Here is a 22,500-nt window from a genome sequence, read left to right on the forward strand (position 1 = left end):
TCCTTTGCATGTTACCAGACATATTTTATGTTTCACAACAGTGATACATACAGACATAACAGGGGCCAAACCTGATCCCGCCACAGAGAGGGGTGGGGGGAAATTAACCATACACAAAGATAGAGGAAATAATAATAATAATTATATATATAAAAATTATATATGAACAGATCCCAAAGCCTTAAAAGACGCTGGAGCCTCCTGTCCAGTTTCTCCTTTGAAAAAGCCTTCCCCAAGTCCTTGCCGTGCCAGCCAGATTTTCAAAGGCAGGTCTGGTGTTCAGCCATAGGTTTAATTTGGCAGTATTACTCAACCTTGGTCACTTTAAGAGGGGTGGACTTCCCAGAATTCTGTGAGTTGAGGTCCACACGTCTTAAAAGTGGCCAAGGTTGAGAAACATTTGAGTTAAGAAGTTCTCTGCCAGCTTGAGGTTGAAGATTTTCTGGGGAAATTACTGTCTGTCAGATCTCAGGGTGAACAATTTCAAAAATACTCACCTGCATCGATTGCTCAAGTGCAATAAGAATTTAAGAGAGGAATGGATGGGGGGGGGGAAATTGCACCACCTCCCCAGTTGGGCGTATCTAAGAGAGCTAACCTCTACTTCAACCCAATTGTCCAAGGTCAAAAGGGAAGACCCCTTATCTACACCAACCTGATCTTAAAATCAAGGTCACTCTGGATTAAGGTGAACTCCAGGTTATAAATTCAATTCTGTTGACACTTTGCCTCTCTTTATGTCCCCATTTGACCACCAGGGCAATCTTCTCTTCTCCCTCCCGACTTCTAAAATTGGAACACAAACGTGTTCCAAAGTTAATGTTCCTGAGATGGCATAGCGTGGATTCTCAGTTTATATCGATTAAACCTGAAATCTGGTTTCAGAAAATATAATTTTTAGGTTTGTATAATTGGACGTGACCAAGCAAATGAGCCATGATCTGCTTTACATGACAGGTGAGATAATGTTTGGGGGTCCCACCATGCTAATCCACCAATAACTCTTAGCATCGTTTTGCCTGGCTTAGAAACAAATTACTGACACCCACCGTCCCCAGTTGGGAATCGACGAGGCACTTGAGGGAAGAGAAGGGCCCAACTATGGGTGCACACTCCCAAAGGCTTTAGGACAAGGAGAGAACCTTATCGAGTTTTCGCTTTGGAGGACTCGAGTATGCTGGGCCCAACTCCGGGGTGTACATCCAGATTGCACAGGGCACCTGGCCAGGTAGCTGGGATTCACTAGCATTAAGATAAAACAAGGCTCTTCCAGGCAGATCTCAAAGTTTGGGACTAGAGAACGTTGAGCAGGCTGAGCTTCAAGGAGACCTGTCCAATGGAGAAAGCTTCCCAAGAAGACGGCTTCAAGCCTTAATTTATCAGTGCTGGCTGGCACAACAATATGGGCGAGAGGCAATATGTGTGCGTAAAAGTGGCGGCCAGAAGAACAAGAGGTTGTGTCTTTGGGTGGTAACGGTGTACAACGGGTGGTCTTCCAGAGACCCGTGAAGCTTCCCTCTTCTCAGTCTAGGAAACGGTGGGAGGTGCAGCCTGTAGACTGCAGGTGGGTCACCCTGCTGTACCCCAATCTCATCTACTTGGTGCCCCTCAGACTTCGGAATATTTGCTGGCCATGTTCCTAGCCAGCATGGCTAGAGTTGGCCCAGATGATGGCAGCAGAAGAAGACCAACCCATCTGGAGAGCCCTGAGTTGGGGAAAGCAGATCACTGGCGCAACCTGGTATCCGAAGTGCTTGAGGTTAGCCCAAAGGTGCTTTTTGTTTTTTTTCCCCAAAAGGCAACTGGATTTCCTTGGCTTTTTTTTTGGAAAACATTTTGCTTTTCATCTAAGAAGCTTCTTTAGTTCTGGAAAAGCTCCTTGGGTGAGAAGCAAAATATTTTCTAAGACAAAAAAAAAAGTAAGCCCAGTTGCCTTTTTTAAAAAGCACCTTTGGGATAACCATGACCTGGAAGATTGAGAATCTCCATAGATGGTCTGCTTTGGGTCCGATGGCAACCAGCACCAAAGGGAAGCGACCACTCGCTTCCCATGACCCATCGTCCACCACCGGCCGCAGAGCAGAGGGAGGGAACCGCATGGCCAGCAACTGAGCGATTACAACCAACGACGGGTGTTTTTTGGGGGGCACGCTGAGCTGCCCCCATCTCTTCCTCTTCTGAAGGTCTCTGGAAGACCATCCGTTGTTTGTCCCGGCCAGGGCAGACTCAAACAGCCGAGGGGGTCAGGGGACTTAGCACCACTGAGTCATCTGGTGGCGGAGGAGGATGTGAGAGAGCAGAGCACCACGGCACTGGGGCGGCATCTGCCAGCCTGAGGTCAGATCTCCATCGGGATCGGGCGGGGGATCGGTCACCCTGCTCTTGTTGGCTGGCAGCCGTCCCAGGCGACTCGGAAAGGGGATGAGAGCACCATGGCCACAACGTGGTCTAGATTCAAGGAGGAACGGAGCACCATTGCTCAGGGGGAGAGCTTAGCACCAAAGGTCGCAGACATTGCACGACCCGTCCCCAGAAGTACAAACGTTCCCCTTGCAGGCCAGGAGGGGAGGGTTGTGGACACGGGCGCTGGCCCAGGCAGGGGAGACCCAGAGACACCAACTCTTGCTCCTCCTTTCCCAAGAGGAGCTGGTCTGCTGGACATTCAAAGGAGAACCGGGCAGGTGGTGGCGGCGTCCAGCTTTGGGCCAGACAATCGGTTAAAAAGCTACAATTCCTATGATAACAGCAAAACGGCAACGGCAACAATAATCAGAGAGAACCATCATTTTTCCACTAGGATCTCCGAGAAAAGAAGAAGAAAATGGATCCGGAAGGTTACACGATACAAAGAAAGCAAAATGGAACAGCGGACGGTCAGTGGAGGCAAAGACGCCCCTTTGCTCTGTGGCCGGGGGGGGGGTGTTTAAAATTAGAATCCTAACAAACTCAACAAAAACGAGAAGAGAGAGAGAAAGAGAGACATCTTATCTTGCGTTCTTCACCTGGCTTTGAAATTCTATTGTTCTGTGCGTGTTTGTCAAGTGCGGCTTTTGAAAAAAAACAAAACAGCTGCCTGAGCCAGTTGTGGCCCGTCGATTTGTGAGATTGCGCGTGCTTGGTGTACTGCATTGGTGTGTGCGTTTGTATCTTGGTGTACACGTAGGTGTGCGTGAGAGCTTGGCTCGCGACAAAAGGGAACAGTCCGAGCTGGTAGGTCCAGTCGGAGCAGGTTCTCCTCACAACCCCCTTCGGCCATCTTCTCGCCTTCCGACGAACTGCAAAACTTGCCAATCAACAACAACGTCGGGAAAGGGGTTTGCGCGCTCCGTGGCACCAAGGTGGAATCTACCTTGTGCAGACGGTCTGAGAATTAGCCACGTTCTCCCGTTCCACTGACCACAGTCAATGTTCCCTTCTCAACCGGGAAACGACTGGAAGGGGCCGGATTCGTGTCGGCTTGAGTTTCACAGTGGCAGCTGGTGAAGTTGTCGACGTGAAGGCACGGGTGAACAATGACCGAGGCAAAGGTGGTGTCTAGGGCAGGGCCAGCCCCTCTTAAGACTGCGGTTTTCTTTGCGGCTGATCGGGAAAGAGAACGGGGGGGGGGACCCTGCAAAAGAGAGCTCACCCGTCCCGTTGCCACCTCGCAAGGGGGCAGACCCCAAAATCTTTGCAAAACGGTCATTCCCCAGCTGGATGGGAGCAGGCCCCCACTCTGGAAAACATAGGCAATCGTGCGTAGACCGTGGGCCAGGACTTGCCCGTCCTGTGTGAGCCCATTAACACCTGTGGATGGGTTCTCCCCCCTACTGAGTGTCCCCCACGTGTGTGACGGGGGGCAGAGAAGAAAGCACCAAGAGGGATGGGAGAACTTGGCTAAAAGTTCTAAAAATACGGAGCTGTTATCTAGCTGGGGAACCAGGCCACTTCTGCCGTGGGAAAGAGGGGGGGGTCCCTCGGTTCCTGGTCAGCTAAATGACAACCTTACTCAGACACACGCACCAACGGGATACACACACACACACCTAAGGGAGGCATGAGAAACACTGGTTTTAGCTTACACTGTCTCCTATCACTCAGTTTTCCTTATTTTTTTTAAATCCAAAGGATTTGCACAGGGGTGGGTGGGAAGGAGTGAATTGTGCAGATTAAGCCTGGTTTGGGACCGGGTGCAAAATCCAACCTTTAACATGCAAAAGCTGGTCAAAGTTTGTTGTTAAAGTAGCAAGGCCGAGGGCTAAGCAACTGAGGGATTATATATATATATATATACACATATGTGTGTGTGTGTATCTATATAAAATGATAAACAAAAACAAGAAACTTATTTTTTTTTCTAAACTGGGAATATTGGGTACCTCCCTCCCAGCCCGCTGCTAAAGGCATTTATTGATATAACATCCCAAGGGTTGCGGGGATTTTAAGTGCCACACAGAAAGGAGAAACTTGGTCACCATCTGATGCAATTCAGTCAAGTGTTTTAAGCTTGATTTAGGCTTCTGTGTCACTGCACGTCAGGGATCGTGCCCGCCAGTCGTTTGGAGATTACGGCGTAGCTGGAGCACTTATAATTCTGTGCATGTTGACATCCTGGCTACGTGGCGCTCAAAGAACAAAGCGCATAAAACACAGAAAATGTCCAAACCATCGGCATGAAGCATGTGCAGCTCCGTACAACACAGAGTTGGGATTTGGGAGCTGTGGGCCTATCGGCAACCATCTGCAATCCATGCTTACCTATCCACCCCGTCTGCAGCACAGATATGTGCCGATGCCCACGGGCAGTTGCAAGCAAGTCTAAATCAAGCTTTATTCACTGGGATAATGTTACAACGGGACTTGCACACTGGCCAACATTCTCCTTTCGAGATTATGTAATGTTAAGTGCAACCTCTTTAATAAGTATTAAAGCTTTTGGGGGGTGGGGGGCTTCTTGGGACAAGAGGGAAGGCGAATCAATGTTTCGATAATGTCTGCTTGTCCAGAAGAAGTGGACTTGCAGAATGGAAAAGCAGCTCGTTTTTAAGCCCGAAGGGGATTTATGCAACTGCAAAGAGTTGGGTTGATTTCTAAGAGTGGGACTTGGTGATTTCATTTGAAAACCATTTTCCACACGGGCGAAAAGAGAGTTGCCTTTCCATGCTGCCGATCAGACTGCAATCGAATGAGTTGAAAGTAAAGTAGACCCACTGAGCACCATGGCAAGAGCTTCTAAGTAAAACATTCATAAAATTGGGCTCTAAAAAAGTTGGGTGTAATTCCTATACGCCAGTCTTTCAAACTTTTAAGATGGGTGGACTTCAACTCCCAGAATCCTGGGAGTTGCAGGTCCACCCATCTTAAAGCAACCAAGTTTGAAAAACCCTGCTGTACATCATTACTTCGAACTGAGTTGCACTGGTGTTAGCGCAACTTACTTCCAAGTAAGAATGACGGGTGAGGGTTAGGGAAATTTTGATTCCCCTTTCGTTAAAAGTAGAAAAAAAAGTGATCGAAATATCGACAAAAATGTCATTTCTAACAACGGATAACATTTCATAGCACCGGTTCAAACTCACTTAAACGAAAAGTCTTTTTCGTTATCAAAGATCTTCGCGGCAGGCCGTCCCTCGTGAAGTTTAAAAACAGGACGGCCGTTCTCCTCTTCACCGCAAAAAGCTCATCTTGGAAATGGTCTTTTTAAAAGAAGTTTCAGGCCATACTTTAAGGCTCCTGAAAATTTATCTTCAGATTTAGGACTTTGCAATCCCTTTCTAGGATTTAGGATTTTGCAATCGTTTCCCTTTTTTTCTGGAAAGTTTTGATTACTGGCAGGTTCAAAATATTGCATAGGGGGATGTTGGGGATTTTTTTTTTGTTTCTTTCCTATTCAAGTTCCCCTCCCCCCAGGCTTCAAAATTTTCAAGCTAGCCAGTCTTTCCCAATCTGGCTGTTTCCAGATGTGCTTTGGCTGCCTGGACATCTGGCTGAGTCAGGGATCTGCTTATTTATTGCATGCAAAACTCACCTGGTGATTGCTTGATAAGGGAAGCTGGCATGCTTTTTAATTTTTTTTTAAATCTGAGTTTTCTTTCCAGCTTGCTTTGTTTTTACACGGCACCCAATTCCTCTGCGCCGAACGTGGGCAGGATGGAGAGGGTTTTGTAAACATAAGAGAGATCTTTAACTGGGCCCTGAGAAGGCCGAAGCACCACTGTTTTGTTCTGGGGACTGATTATTCGGATGTTGGCCATCTCAAGGGGAACGATCAGTCTGGCCAAAATGTCCTCTCAGGAGCAGAAGCTCCAAGGAGCTCTGGTTTTCCTTTCCACCATGGCAGACCTGGGTTTGAGGTCAACGGGAGGCACCGTAAGTATTTTGGGGAAGTCGTGGCGAGGCGTCCCCCGAGAGGCTAATGGCGGATGGTCATCATCCTGTTCTCAATGCAGGTCCCCCCACTTTTTTAACCTCCCCTTTGCCCCAGGAAGGGCTGATCTCGCAGCCTGGGCGCACGCTGAAGGGTCTGTCCTAGCGAGCTGAGGACAGAGGCGAGGATACAGCCCCCCAGGGCTTCTGAGTCTCGGGGGGAGGGGGGCAGCTGCACCGCTCTCTCTCCTCCGGGGGATCCCTCTGTGGTGCTTTCTCTTCCTTTGGGGGATGAAGAGAGCAGACCCCCTCCATGAATCGATCCCACTCCTCGCCCCCTTTCCTGTTGTTCAAGAACATTCAGGTGGATAAGCACCAAATGGGGTGGCAGAGCCTTCCTCCCCACCGTCTACGGAGGGGAGGGGATGCCTAGGGGAAGGGACGGGACTGAGGTAGGAAGAGTCCTAAGAACGCCAGTGGAGGGTGGACGGGCGGGGAAGGGGGCCAGGAGGAACCCCTCCCCGAGGGCATTGGGTTGGATTTGGTTCCGGGTGTCCCATCTGCAGAGCAGGAGTGTGGGATGAAGGTGTGGAAGGGGGGTGGTCAAGGGCGCCACTTCAGGTGGCCTGGTCCAGCTCCACCAGGAGTTCCTCCCCCAGCTGGAAGTGCTCTCCACCACGCCCGGAGACCTCCTCCTCGCCATCGTACAGGGCCAGCTGGGAGAGCGCTGGTCCATCCACCACGAAGGGCAGCATGTCTCCTAAGAGGCCTGGAGGCAGAGAGCCAGGAGGGCAAGAGAGAGGTCATCAGGAGCTGGGACCTTCCTTTAACGCTTCCCCCTCAAATCTGGCCATGGTAAGATGTCTTGAGACTGTCGGGAAAGTCCCAGCCAGCAGAGGAGGAGGCGTCAAGCGGGGAACTAGCCTTGAGTCCTTGCACAGCTGCAAGAGGCATAAGGCTGACTCCACCTAAATTCCATGGGCACTTGTCTAGTTGATCCCAAGGGAAGGCAAGCAATCTGGGCAGATTCTTGTAATATAGGTAGAACACAATAAAGCTGCCGACTTGGACCTTCTGTGAATGGATCCAGTTTCTTGCGCCTGACAAGACTACATCTCCCAGGATTCACAAGCATGCCCTTGCCGACCATCAACTGGGCCTCTTCCTGGTATCCCATGATCGATGCTAGAAGGGAGTAGGGTTTGTTCTCTGTTTAACTACCAAGAAAAGATCACTGCACCCACACTGTCAGAGCCAGCCACTAGCATATAAAAAAAAGAGGGCAAACCCCACTCCCTTCCAGCACTGGTGACGTTACCTAGTTGGGTCATGAAACGTCTGCAAGGAAACCTCCAAGCTCAGAGAGCACTAAGGTCCCCACTTGACTCTTAGGAGCCAAACGGGACATGGGAGAGATCCACCCAAAGAGGTAAGTATCAGCTTTATGCTTTTTATCCCACAAGCAGCTGCCATCAGGGGCCCAACACATGAGAAAAGTTCCTTCAGGACCGCCAGGTCAAAGCGACAGGCCAGGGGTTCTGTGCTGACCCCACCAAGCCTTGTTCACACAACCTCTCAACCCCACAGCCCCGTGGCACTCACCCATGGGTTCCTCCAGGGCCAGCAGCTTCTTGCCCAGGGCTACAGTGCCCCCGCAGCCCCGCTCGGACCGGGCATCCAGACACTCTTCCACACTGAGCAGAAAGCCCTGGCAGAACAGAAGGTTGTCTATCACAAAGGAGCTTTGTATGGGCATCAGCGGATGTGCCAGCTGTATCCTGGCCATCTCCTCTCCCATGGATGGGGCACCTACCAGGCTAAGCGAGGGCATCAGGAATCCCTCAGCCTCATGGTTATGGGCACGCTTGGGGGGACTGGTTTCCAGGAAGAGATCCCCCTCTTCATCCAGGCTAATCTCCCGAGTCCTGTTGGGGGAAGAGCAGAAAACTTTAGCCAGACACGGGTTCAACCTGGGGTGTCTGCAGGGAGGGATGGTAAACGAGGGGGGCTCTCCACACAATCCGAAGGTGAGCTTCTATGAAAACAAAAGGGTTAATGAAGGGCATCTATTTTAGATCACAGTTTCTTAACTTCGGGGATTTTTAAGGTGAGTGGACTTCAACTCCCATGCTGGCTGGGGAATCCTGGGAGTTGAAGTCCACTCATCTTAAAGCCTCTGAGGTTGAGAAGAACGGCGCTTGATGATGAGCATATGAAAGAATTACTGACAAAACATTGCCTCCCTTCCTCAAAACAATTATAATTTTAATTTCATCCAGAACACCAGCCTTTAGAGGGATAAAACGGCTTGCTGAAAATGATTTTTTGAAAAATATATATATAAAAATTTAAAAAAGTGAAAAAAGTTCACCATTTTCCTTGTTGTGGAAGCATTTGTGTAGTCACGCTTATAAACTTCACTTGGCAAAGTTTTATATTGGCAGTCCTTGACTTACGACGAATCTCTTAAGAACCGTTCAAAGTTACAACTGACCCGAAAAAGGGGATTCGCTACTCAGATTCAAAGTTCCCAGGATCGGGCACCCTCGGTGGTCACATGACTGGACTTCTGGTGGCTGTTTTGCAGTGCCTCAGGATCACATGACCACTTTTTACAAGGATTTTGCCGTCTGGTTGGGGGGCACAACTGTGCCTATAGCAAACCATCGGTTGGCTTAAGGACTCTTGCAAAATTGTAAATTCATGTTTTACGACCGTTACGGCATAAGACTGTAATGGGCGGGCTCTGTTGCCATCGTTAAGGACTACTACTAATGGAATTTCACAGCTGAGAGAGATTACAGGCGGTCCTCAACTTACGACAGTTCATTTAGTGACCGAAGTTACAACGGCAGTGAAAAAGGGACCATTTCACACTTAACAGCCGTCGCCGCGTCCCCAGGGTCAGGTGATCAAAATTCAGAGGCTTGGCAACTGACTCGTATTTATGACAGTCGCAGCACCCTGGGGGTCACGTGATCCCCTTTGGCGACAGGTCTGACAAGCCAAGCCAAGAGGCAAGTTGAATTCACTTAACAACCGGGTTAGTAGTTTAACAACTGCAGGGATTTGCTTAACAACGGAGGCAAGAAAGGTTGTAAAATGGGACATAACTCACTTAAGAAGTTTTTCGCTTAGCAAGTGAAATTTTGAGCTCAGTCGTGGGTCATAACTGGAGGACTGCCTGTATCTGCCCGGGAACAGAGCTCATCCTGGTTTGCGTTATCGCGGCCAGCCACCCGACAAATTCTGACCGAATGAAAGTCACTGCCTGACCTCTTTTTCCCGCCCAAGGGGGACCTGTGGCCGTTCAGACCGGCCCCGTCCTGCACAGACTGGATCTTGACCGACGCCACCATCTCCACCATCTGGCCTTCTCCGCAGGGCGAGTTGGCCGGGGGTGTCTCAGCGGGACGGCCTTGGCTCAAGCTGCTGTCGCTGCCCCAGCGGGGAAGGCTGGGCGCTTCTGGTGGGCGCGGAGAGACACCGTGGAAACTTCGAGACCGAGGCCTGGGAGGGGGCGAAGCGGGCCGGGCTCCTGCTCCCGGATCTCCTCGTTTCTCAGCCAGCCAGGGTGGGTGGTCGGTGCTGCTGAGCTGGAAATCGTCGTCCATCGAGATGTATGGGGCCAGCATCTCCAGGTCGAGGCCTTCGTAATCCTGCAAGGGGGAGCAGAGTGTTCCCAGTGGAAGTGGGAGCCAGACCGAATCTAGAACGGTTGCAGGAATTGGGAATGTCTAGTAATCAGGGGTAGGCAACAACCTTGGCTCTTTTATGACTTGTGGACTTCAAAAAAAACCATGGTGTTTTTCAAGCTTGGCCACTTTCAGATGGGTGGACTTCAACTCCCAGAATTCCCCAGCCAGGAAAGCTGGAGTTTGAAGTCCACAAGCCTTCAAGTTGCCAAGTATGGACAGCCCTGGCTTAGAAGGGGGAAAAAAATTCAAATGCAGCGCTGCTGGGTCAGGCTGGGGAAACCTGTTGAACCCCAATGGCTGACCTTAGGCTTAGGAGATCTCTCCCAAAACAAGCAAAGCTGGCTGAGGAATTCTGGGAGTTGAAGTGCACGAGTCATAAAAGAGTCAGGGTTACCCACCTGTGTCCTAGAGCAGGTGTAGGCAACCTTGGCTCTTTTATGACTTGTGGACTTCAACTCCCAGAATTCCTGAGTCAGCATGAGGGAACTATGGCCCTTTTCTGACTCGTGGACTTCAACTCCCAGAATTCCTGAGCCAGCCTGGCTCAGCTTGGAAACCTCTCCCTTTCCCCTCAGCATGGCTGGCTCAGGAATTCTGGGAGTTGAAGTCCACGAGTGATAAAAGAGCCAAGGTTGCCCACCCCTGGTCTAGTTTAATGAGAAGAAGGACCGCTCGGGGGGGCGGGGAGAGACAAGATAGCAGTGTTCCAATATCTGGGGGGGTTGCCCCAAAGAAGTGAGGGGGGGTCAATCTATTCCCCAAAGCACCAGAAGACAGGACAAGAAGCAACGGATGGAAACTCATCAAGGAGAGAAGCAACCTGGAACTAAGGAGGAATTTCCTGACAGAACAGTTAATCAGTGGAACAGCTTGCCACTAGAAATTGTGGGTGCTTCATCACTGGAGGTTTTCAAGAAGAGACTGGGCAGCCACTCGTCTGAACTAGTATAAGGTCTCCTGCTTGAGCAGGGGGCTGGACTAGAAGACCTCCAAGGTCCCTTCCAGCTCTGTTATTCTGTTAGAACTGAAGGAGCTTCTTGGATGAGAAGCGAAAAGTTTTCAAAGAAAAAAACAACAAGGCAGTCCAGTTGCCTTTTGGAAAAAGCACCTCTGGGACAACCAGGGCCTGGAAGATGGAGAATCTCCATAGACATTGAGTCAGATAGAAGAACGGGGGGGGGGGGACTTAAAGATACCCCCAAACGTGGGGGTTGTTTCCTAAATGGGTTGTTTTGGTAGCACAGTAGCTGAAAATCTGAAACCACCCTTCCCACAATTTGGAGGATGAAAACCGATAAGCAACACGAGTTTTGTGCTGAAAACAGGACAAAATAAAATTAAGGTTCTTCATCCATGAGGGTGATACGGATAGTCCTTGACTTACAACCAGAACGGAACCCAAAATTTCCATTACTAAGCGAGAAAGTAGTTAACTGCCCCATCTTACGACTTTCTTGCCCCAGTTGTTAGGCGAATTGCTGCAGGTGTTAAGTTCGTAACACACTCCGAAAGCGAACCTTCCCCATTGGCTTCGCTTGTCAGAAGGTCACAAAAGGCGACCACGTGACCCTGGGACACCGCACCCGTCATAAATACGAATCAGTTGCCAAACATCGAAATTTAGATCACGGGACCGTAAGGGTGAAAAACCATCCTAAGACACTTTTTTCAGTGCCCTTGTAATTTTGAGGTCGTTAAACGAACAGTTGTAAGTCGAGGACTATCCACAGATGGACCCGAGAAGTCGCTTGGCCCAAACCTCCCAACTGACCCCCTTCTCTGCCCCACCCACGGTCCTACCTGCAGGACTGTCTCCATGCTCTGCTCCTCCTTGTTGGACGCAAAGAGCTTCTGCACGTTCTCCATGTCAAACACCAACCCTTCTGGCAGGTCCGTCTTCAGGCAGAGGAGGAGAGAGAGGAGGAGAAGCTGAAGGCTGGTGCAAGCCGCCCCCTTGGTGCCAGTTCCTTCCCCAAACAGGGCCTTTGCCTTCCTCGCCCCCCGGGATGTCAAGGGAAGGCCCATGTAGACAGGGAAAAGTTACCACAAGGTGATCAACAGAGATAGGGCAGAAGTGTGTACGGCTCTGGCCCCTTCCCTCCCAGCAACTTTTAACCAGGGACCGATAGATGGATAGAGGGATAGATAAATAGATGGATGGATGGATGGATGGATGGATGGATAGTAGGTAGACAGACAGATTAAACCATATCTATTACGTGGATGTAATTGTTTCTGTATATGTGAGATAGATAGATAGATAGATAGATAGATAGATAGATAGATAGATAGATAGATAGATAGATAGATAGATAGATAGATAGATGATAGATGGATGGATGGATGGAAAAATGAAGATAGATGAGAGAGATGATGGATGGATAGACAGATAGACAGAGACAGACAGATAGATATGGATGGATGGACAGATAAATAAATAAACTCAAGCCATCCCCAACCCAGAATGGCCCTCCAGGCTGCCTTACTGGACTGTGATTTCCAGACGCCTTCTTAACCACTGGAGCCAGCTTGGGAATCGGGGCAGGGGTTTTTGCCCGCAGGGTCCCCCCTGCTGAGTTCTGGGCCCCAGGCGGGTCAAAGATGGGCCCCAGCAATTTCTGGAGATCCGGGCTGCAGAAGCGTTTGGGATCCAGCTGCAATTCCTCCTCGCTGATGTTGGCTGGGCGCAGGAAGGCCAGGATTTTGGGACCACGAAGCTCTGGAGCGTGCAAGCAGTGAGGGTTACCTTAGGGGAAGGGGAGCTGGGATCTCCTCCCCACCCTTTCCCACCACCCTCTTTCCTCACCAAAGCTGAGGTTGATGATGGTGTCTCCTCCGTTGGGGTCCATCTCCTCCAAGGCGCTATCGGAGTCCAGCCCTTCCAGGCAGGGCGGGGGCAGCCGGCGATGCTCCCCTTGGCGGTCCGTTTGCTCCAGGGACAGGACCAGGCCATTCTCTTCCACCTGACTAGGGAAAGAGATGGGGGCAACCTGGAACCCTTCAAGGTCAGCCAGGATGGAAAAGAGACGCGCCAAGTTGGATGGAGATAGTTTCTCCAAAGCCATCTCTCTGCCTCTCAACAGCATGTTGTTCAAACTTGGCAACTTTCAGACATGTGGGGCTTCTGGGAGTTGAAGTCCGCATGTCTGAAAGTTCCAAGTTTAGAAAACTATATGGCATCTGAGCGCTGGGCGACCAGCACAATGTCGCCCTCTGCTGAGAGTGGCTGGAAGGGCCACATGGCGCTGCTGTCCCCCCAGCCCAGAGGTAGGCAACCTTGGCTCTTTTATGACTCCTGGACTTCAACTCCCAGAATTCCTGAGCCAGTCACACTGAGGGAAAAGGGAGAGGTTTCCATGCTGAGCCATGCTGGCTCAGGAATTCTGGGAGTTGAAGTCCAGGAGTCATAAAAGAGCCAAGGTTGCCTGCCCCAGCCCCATTTGAGCACAGAGAAACATCTCACAATTATAATATTTAGCATGTTTTATGTTTCATTTAATACAGGCAGTCCTTGAATTTCGACCGTTCATTTAGTGACTGTTCAAAGTTACAACGGCACTGAAAAAAAGCAACATAATCATTGCTGCTTCCCGCAATTAAAATTCGGACGCTTGAGCAACTGGCTCACATTTATGACGGTCGCTGCATCCCGGGTTCACATGATCCCCTTTCGTGACCTTCTGACAAGCAAAATCAATGGGGAAGCCAGAGTCACTTAACAATCGTGGCGATTCACTTAACAACAGTGGAAAAAGAGGTCGTAAAGCGGGGTAAAATCAAAATGGAGAAATCCAATGACATAATTCGCTTAACAACTGCAGGGCAACAATTGCAAGGCTGCAAAACGAGGTGCAACTTAACAACTGCCTTGCTTAGCAACGGAAATTGTGGTCGTTAAGCAGAGGACTACCTGTATTTCAAAAGACTCGGCGGTTATTTACACCTCAGTTCTTCAAAGGCAGCCAAGCAGGCTTGGGGATTGGAAAACATGGAATTAAGGGGTTGGGGGTTTGGTGTTTGGGGACGGTCCCCATCTTGAAGTTTTTGACCTCCTCCGGACTGACCTCAAGACAAAATGAATGCAAACGATGCTCTCGGGCTGGGAGTTCTTGCTGCTGGAGATGACGGTGGCCTCGGTCTGGATCCAGATGTAGCCACCATTCCTGGCTAGGAAGCGGTACTGCCCGGTCACGGCTTGGCCCTTGCTTAGCACTACCAATAGGGAGTGAAAGACAGACAGTCTAAAACAGACAGACAAACGGATAAGCGGGGAGAGACGGTAAGGCGGAACAGGATTCGCTTCGTGTTTGCTCCTGCGGGGAGGAGAGGACGACGTCCAGGCGGAAATCAAGCCCCTTCCTTACACCCGAGTCCCCTTCCACACGACCCCTCCCAAGCCGCCGTTGTCTGGATGCGGAGTGGACGGTCGCTCCCCCCTCTTCCTATACGACCGGGCGATGCGTCACCCAAAAGACTCTCTCAATTGGGTGCATCAAACTCCTTGTCCCTCCATTGCAATATTCGGTTCTTTAGGTTTGCATCTACAGGTAGTCCTCGACGTACGGCCACAATTGAGCCCAAAATTTCTGCTGCTCAGTGAGAACGTTGTCTCACTTGGGATTGTGACACACGCGCGCACCAGCCAGCCACTCCCGCGGCCCGGTTGCTAATAGGCCACGGACCGGTAGTGGGCCAGAGCCCACAGGCTGGGGACCCCTCCCTGGGTGCTCTGTCAAGTCTGCCTTTTCCTGCTCTTCCCCCTTTTATTTCTGCGGCAGGGAGGGGCTCTTTCCAAGCAGGGCCAAAACTCGGGAAGAACCGGCCATGCCGAACTTACGGGTGTTGATGCTCTTGCTGACGGAATCCGAATCCAAGGCGTGGATGTACTCGTAGAGGGAGCAGCCAAGCAAGCTTTCGGAGGTGTAACCAGCCATCTCGACAATCCTGGCCCAGGAGAAATGGGATAATGATCAGGAAATATTCTGGCTGAATGATTAATTAGAAAAGAAGGTTTACATCGATGTGGTTGTTACCTGTAGAAATACTAGAAAAATGTCTATACTCAATTGTTATCTACTAAAGTTGCTAGGAAATGTACTAATTTAAGGTTGATAAAAGAGAATATGATTGGAAGAAGAGAAAATCAAGGAAAGCTCTTATGTGCAGTACGGAATTATAGAAATTAATTGTTGCTGACTGTTGGTAAATATAACCCCTGGCAACACGCTGTTTACCAAACCTGAATGATGATTACGTTAAAAAAAAATCAATAAAATATATTTTTTTTAAAAAAAATATTCTGGCTGAGTTAAGCTGGAGCAGGGCTGTCCAACCTTGGCAACTTTAAAACCTGTGGACTTCAACTCCCAGAATTCCCCAGCCAACAGCCAGTTTTCCCCGCTCACCTGTCGTCGCAGTAGGTGAACTTCATGTCCATGGTGTGACGGCTGAGGAAGGTGCCGCTGTCCAGCGGGGTCTCAATGGCGGGGTGCGGGATAGCCTCGCAGAGGAGCACCAGGCAGCGCAACGGGGGCTCTGCAAAGCCGCCTTCCCCTTCCTTCCCCGCGGCCGGCTTGGAAGGCGCATAACAGCGCATGTGCCCGGAGCAGTGCAACACCTGAAAGGGGAGAGGGAGGAAGCTGAGGGCAACCGACAGATGCAAGCCCCCCACCCCCCTTTTATTCTGGCCTGCCCCTTGTGGGGATGCTGAGATGGGCTCACCCTAACCCCAAAAGGTCACCCGGTCGTTTTGTTATGCAACGGGTGGCAATAAATAAACGGAGTAAATCCATAATGAATAATATCTATTTATATTTTTTATTTATATACATTTAATAAGATTAAATATTAATTGGGCAATTGGATACATGTGGACCTCGGCTTCTGACCTCAGCTGAGCCCAACATTTCCGCTGCTAGGCAAAACAGTTCTTAAAAGTCAGTTTTGCCCCCTTTTGTGACCTTCCCTGCGGCGGTTGTTAAGTGGATCGACGCAGTTGTTATGCGTGCAGCGCAGTCGTTAAGTGAATCTGGCCTCCCTCATTGACGTGGCTTGTAGGAAGGCCGCAAAAGGGACCGCAGGACACGGCAACCCTCATAAATAGGAGTCAGTTGCCAAGGGTCTGAATTCTGATCACGTGACCCTGGGGATGCGGCAACGGCCGTAAGTGTGAAAAATGGTCATAAGTCACTTTTTGCAGTGCCGTTGTCACTTTGAACAGTCACTAAACGAACAGTGCTAGGCCGGGCACTGCCTGCACCCTGCCCTGCTTTTGCAGGTGCTTTTCTGGGAACAGGATCAGCTGGTTTTCCATCACTGGATTCACGGAGCGCCACCCAAACTGAGGCTCCCCGGACAGTTTCTCCACTTCCCATCTTTTGCAAAAGCCGAAAGGAAGCACGCTAAGCGTCTCCTGGGGGGAGAGGGGGTTGGCCTGTGCCCGCTCCTCACAGTTATCCCACCGAAGGTCAAAAGTGATTGGGAATGGCAGGCACCTCAGATTTCATATTTATTTCATAATTCTATAAAGCACAGCCCCCGCCCTCAAAAAGACCTCTTTGCCTCTAGAATGCTGTTTCGGGGGGAGGGGGCTCAAATCTGCTTCCATTTCCTCCCCCCCCCAAAAAAAATGTTGCTCACTTTCCAGGTGGCCGACTTGAGGTTGACGGTGCGCCCCCTGGTGGTGAGAGTGCTCTTCATGCGCAACGAGAAATTGCGCTCGGTCTTCACTTCCGCCTTCTTGGAGAAACCTGGGGACAGCCGGGATTAGATGCTGATCAAGATTTGGGGGTGCGTGGATGGACCCAACGGGCAGAGCGGAAAGGGAGCGGGATGGGACGCGCCCAAAATGTTTGGTCCCGGTTCCTGGCTTTGGGGAATCAGATATGCGTGTGAGCAAAATGGGTATCTGGAGATTATCGAAGACTTAACTTGATGTTTTATTTTGCTTTTTTTACATTTCTGTTTCAAAAGAGGGCAAAATGCACGGGGGGGGGAGAATCACCAATCTAATTCAAGGAGGCTACAAAGGGGGGGGAAAGAGGAAGATGAGGAGGAAAAAAAGAAAAGAAGGAAGGAAGGAGGAGAAGGAAGGAAGGAAAGGAGAAGGAAGGAAGGAAGGAAAAAAGGGAGGAGGAGGAGGAAGAGAAGAAAAAGGAGGGAGAGGAGGAGAAGGAGCTGATGCTAGAGGATCTTAAGCAACCTACCTACCATCTGAACGCAGCCGTGCAGAGTTGCATAGTGCAGCCCAGGCTGCCCAGAGAAGGAAAGGGCTGAAGGAGAGGGGACCTCGCTGCGATCCCCCATCCCTCCTTTGAACTCACCCTGCCTGGGGCTGAGCACGTCCTGCAGCTCCTCCTGATCACACGGGTGGATGAAATCAAACACGCTGTGGCCAATCAGCTCCAACTAGCGGAAGGAAGCGGGATAAAATGCGATCATCAGCCAGGGAATGCAGGAGAAAGGCTGGGCGCCCATCACATCTGCCAGGCGCCAACTGATGGGCGGGACTCCCCAGAGCCAGCCAATCAGAACGCCTTCCTCCCCATTCCCCTGTACAACATTCAGAAGTTTTCAATCCGATTCCAGCTTGGGAAGAAATGTTTCCAAAGACATTTGGGCCCACCCCGAGTGAGAATTTTTTTTTTCTTTTTTCCCCCCTTTAGCTCAAATTTCGCAACAGATGACAAGGAGGCGGAGACTAAAAGCTTGCAAAAGTTTTCAAGGAGAGGGGGAGGTACAGGATGAAAGACAGCATTATGGGCAAAGTTTTGGCAAAAAGCCCTTGTTCATTCAGCAAAATCAGGAACGTGATTTCGTTTAGGATGAAAGAAAAGTTAGAGGGAGGAAACAAAGAAACAAAAAAACCACCAGGGAATTTTTCAAAAAATACCAAGGCATTTGAAGCAAGAACAGCTCATTTGAAATAGATTTCAGCAAAAAGGGGGATTCCATTCATTTCCAGCTTTGCTGGAATGTATAACATCGCCTTCTCAAACTTATTTCCCAAGCCGATTCCGTCTCTCCGGAATCATCTAAAAAATAAAATCGAAGCTAAACCCGAAGAACAAAAAGATCCATTCAAAAATCAGCCTGCAAGGGTGGGAGAGGAATTTTGAAGTTGACCCCTCTGAAATTTGAACAGAAAATGTCAGCAAAGACTGACAGAGATGCATTGTCGTAATTTTTTTTTCTCCCAAAATGCTTCCAGGATCGATCCAACATTCATGAGAATGGCTCATTTTTATTTGCATTTATTTCTTTGTATCCCTCCTTTATTTATATTTACAAATAACTCAAGAAGGTGAACATATCCAACACACCTTCCTCCCCCTATTTTCCCCACAACAACCCTGTGAGGTGGGTTGGGCTGAGAGAGAATGACTGGCCCAAAGTAACCCAGCTGGCTTTCATGCCTAAGTGGAACTAGAACTCCCTGTCTCCTGATGATTGGCCCAAAGTCACTCAGGTGGAACTAGAACTCACGTCTCCTGGTGATTGGCCCAAAGTCTCCCAGCTGGCTTTCATGACTGATGCAAGACTAGAATTCCCAGTCTCCTGGTGATTGGCCCAAAGTCTCCCAGCTGGCTTTCATGGCTGGGGCGGGACTAGAACTCACCGTCTCCCGGTGATTGGCCCAAAGTCTCCTAGCTGGCTTTCATGCCTAACATGGGACTAGTACTCATGAGCCTGGTGCCTTAACCATTGATCAGACTGACTCGTCTTGGGTTGAAGGGCCCCTTCCCACCTGTGCGAGCTCCTCCTGCTCACCTGGCTGAGGCCCAGGTGCTTGTTGACGTTCTCAGAGAGGTAGATCATGTCCCCTTCCTCAGTCAGGACCATCAGGAAGCCATCCAAGGCCTTCAGATAGTAGGAATCCACCTGCTCCTCCGCTTTGACTTGATCTCGCCATTCTCCTGCGTCAACAGAGTTTGTAAAAATTCCTTTCAGGCAGGGCTGGGGGAACCGCAGCCCTTTTGTGTCTAGTGGACTTCAACTCCCAGAATCCCTGGGAGTTTTGACACGCGGCAATGAGGCCGCATTTACGACCGTTTGCCGCGTCCTGCAATTACAGGACCATGTTTTTACGACAGTTTTGCTGAAAAATGGCAGCAAAAAAAAATGGCAGCAGGGGGTTGGGCTAGAAGACCTCCAAGGTCCCTTCCAACTCTGTCATTCTGAGAACGGCTGTTTGGGGTCTTCCGTAGTTTTCCTGTTCTCCCCCCTTCGATGTAGGCCTCCCCCAGGAAACGGGGCCACCCTTACCAGAATTCAGCAGCTTATGCATCCTTAAGTAGCTGATGGTCAGCCGCATGATGGAGGCCTTGTCCAGGTGGGCGCTCACCCCGCGAGCGAAGGGCAGGGTGTGGGCCAGCTGGTAGAACACCTCCGTCTCCTTGCTGCGTCGGCATCGCGCTGCGTCTCGGGATTTCTCCTTCCGGATTTCGGTGGTGGACCTGAGAGGTGGAAGTGAGACGGTGACCGGTGAGTGGGAACTTGCTGGATAGGCACATTAATGGGGAAAACACACCAATTAGAACTCAGAGAGATCCGAGTTCAAATCTTCACTCAGGCAGGAAGTTCATTAGGTCACCAGGGGTTTGGTGAGAGGCAGTGTGGCCTAGTGGTTAGAGTGCTGGCCTAGAAACCAAAAGGCTCTGAGATCGAGTCCCGCCTTAGGCATGAAAGCCAGCTGGGTAACTCTGGGCCAAGCACCAGGAGATGATGAGTTCTAGTCCTATCTTAGCCATGAAAGCCAGTTAGGTCCCTCTCGCTCTCAGCCCAGCCCACCTCACAGGGTTGTTGTGGTGGGAAAAACAGAAAGAGGAAGAAAGATGATGTCTGCTCGCTGACTTATAAAGTAAATCAATAAAAAAAAAACAAATGGGCATTTCAAATTCTGGTTTTCTCTCTCCTCTACTCCAACATCTGCTCTCGCAAGAAATACCAGAAAGCAAAGCAGGTTGCAAACATAAATCGATGTACCAAATTACCAGTCCTTTTCTGAAGTTCTCTTTGCTTCTAGCTCTAGAACTGTATATTAAATGGGCCACTAACAGGCCACTAACCCACATTCTTTTGTATACAATACACCTTTTTTTTAAAAAAACAAACAGTGTTTTTCAAGCTTGGCCACTTTCAGATGGGTGGACTTCAACTCCCAGAATTCCCCAGCCAGGAAAGCTGGAGTTTGAAGTCCACAAGCCTTCCAGTTGCCAAGTATGGACAGCCCTGGCTTAGAAGGGGAAAAAAAAATTCAAATGCAGCGTTGCTGGGTCAGGCTGGGGAAACCTGTTGAACCCCAGTGGCTGACCTTTGGACAGGGGTAGGCAACCTTGGCTCTTTTATTATTAGTCCACAAGTCATAAAAGTCCAAGTTCCCACCCCTGTGACCTAGAGAAATACAGGGAGTCCTTGACTCACGACCACAATGGAGCTCAACATATTTTTTTTTAAAGTGAGACCCTTGTTAAGTGAGTTTGGCCCCTTCTTACGACCTTTCCCGCCACGGTTGCGAAGGGAATCCCCCGCAGTGGATAAGTGAGTAACCCGGTTGTTAAGTGAAATCTGGCTTCCCCACTGACTCTGCTGGTGGGAAGGTCGCAAAGAGGGGATCACGTGGCCTTGGGGATGCCGCCACGGTCGTAAGTATGAACCAGGTGCCGAGCGTCTGAATTCTGATCCCGTGATCCTGGGGCTGCGGCAAAGGTCGTAAGCGTGAAAGACGGTCACAGGTCACTTTTTTCCAGGGCCGTTGTAACTTTCAACAGTCACTAAATGAACTGTTGTTAAGATGAGGACTACGTGTAAATAAATACACCTGGCCACCTGGGCCAAGCAACGTCACACAAACCCGGCTTGTCGTAAAACATGCAGGAACCGAGACAGGTGGGGTGCGATAGGGTCAACCCTTCCCAAGCAGGACCTCTGGTGGGACTTTTCCCCAGCAGATCGAGCAACCGAGGCGAGCAAAAATAGGGGAGGGGGAACGCCCGCCCGTTGAAAAACAGGAACTTTCCTCGACTTAACTGCTTCCTCGACAACACGTCCCTGCACGCTCTCCGTTTCCTGAATTAAGGTTAAATTAGCCTTCCCCTCCCATCCAGATCGACCTCCTCCTCCTCCTCCTTTGTCCTACTAAGTTCTGGAACCCATATTTCTTTCTTTTCTCAGCCCCATCGGGTTCTAGGTAGCCCGTATCTCAGCTTTCTTGGGTTCCTCTTTCCCCTCGGATGTATCTTCTTGACGTTCCAACTTTTGGAAAGGTCTCCAAGCGTCCTGGATCCGCTCTCCTAAGCCAGGCCAGGTCTACTCAAACACACACACACACACACACACACACACCCCAAAATGTCAGCCAACAACCCTCTCAACCTTCACAAATTCCAGAAATGAGCCGCTCGCCATGAAAAGACTAAGGGCTCACCACCACCGCTGGCTCCAGAGAGATCCCATCCAAGGAGACCTGGACCTCAAAGAACCTCAAAACTCAAGGAACCTCAGAACTTCACCAAGGTTTTTTTTTAGCTTCCCAGCATGCTTCCACCCGAGGGGGTTAGGCATATTGGAGTCCCTTGTCTTGGAAATGCCTTGAGCAAGTTCTAGGATCTTCTGGAAGTCCACCAGAGCGCAGTCTTTTTCTAAGACACTCAACTCAGCTGGGAAGCCCCGAAGACCTCTGCTGATGGGCCCAGAGGGATCCGTCAAGAGATGGTTCCTCCATACCACAAACCCAACACAAGGTGGGGAACACGGAGGCTTGCCGTGCCCCAGAAGGCCCTGCCCCAAACACCAGAGGCCCCTTACCTGCACCACCTCCTGCCCCTCGACCACTTCCAGCGCCACCACATAGCCGATCTCTGGCTTCCCGGGCAGAGCAAGATGGACTTTCTACTTCCTGATCCTCCCACAGTTCTTTCTTTTCACCATCCCTCCCTCCCCGGTTCTCTTCTGGGCACAGCCTGTTCCGTTTCTGGGCCCTGGCACTCTGCCCACCAACCTGCAGCTCTGTTTTGCAGAGAACAAGCAACCCTGGGCCATGTGGCACAGTGGTTATCTCGCCCCTGCCTCCCAAACAATGAGGGTCAGCAAAGAGGCACGGCTGGTAGCCAGCCCAACCGTGGGCGTCACCAGACTGGCGGCAAACAGGGCTGGCCTCATGCCAGCCCCACATGCCAACTGGCGAATAGGTGTGTTGTAGATGGGAGCCGTAAACGGGCACAAGGTGGCTACAGGCAGTCCTCGACCTACGGCCACAAGGGAGCCCCAAATTTCCATGGCGAAGCGAGACAGTTAAGTGAGTTTGCCCCATTTTACGACCTGTTTTGCCACAGCTCTCAAGTGAATCCTCGCAGTTGCTAAGTTGGTGACACGGTCGTTAAGTGGGTCTGGCTCCCCCATGGACTTGGCTTGTCAGAAGGTCACAAAAAGGGGATCACATGATCCCGGGAGACTGCGA

The 22,500-nt window shown here is 50.3% G+C and overlaps 1 protein-coding gene across 1 annotated transcript; it reads right to left on the reverse strand.

The window, feature by feature from the left end:
- Nucleotides 1-21,955, reverse strand: HIF3A (hypoxia inducible factor 3 subunit alpha). The gene is made up of 15 exons (XM_081335458.1): nt 21,849-21,955; nt 19,308-19,498; nt 18,813-18,958; nt 17,366-17,450; nt 16,683-16,792; nt 15,449-15,660; nt 14,881-14,987; nt 14,108-14,255; nt 12,850-13,010; nt 12,530-12,762; nt 11,844-11,939; nt 9,622-10,004; nt 8,159-8,270; nt 7,948-8,053; nt 1-7,114 (listed from the first exon to the last, which is right to left on the reverse strand). The coding sequence occupies exons 1-15, from the start codon at nt 21,890-21,892 to the stop codon at nt 6,963-6,965; spliced, it is 2,286 nt and encodes a 761-aa protein (XP_081191584.1). The 5' UTR covers nt 21,893-21,955; the 3' UTR covers nt 1-6,962.
- Nucleotides 21,956-22,500: the final 545 nt, after the last annotated feature.

This window comes from Vipera berus (assembly GCF_964194415.1).
Source record: "Vipera berus genome assembly, chromosome: 9".
Taxonomy (NCBI): Eukaryota; Metazoa; Chordata; class Lepidosauria; order Squamata; family Viperidae; genus Vipera; species Vipera berus.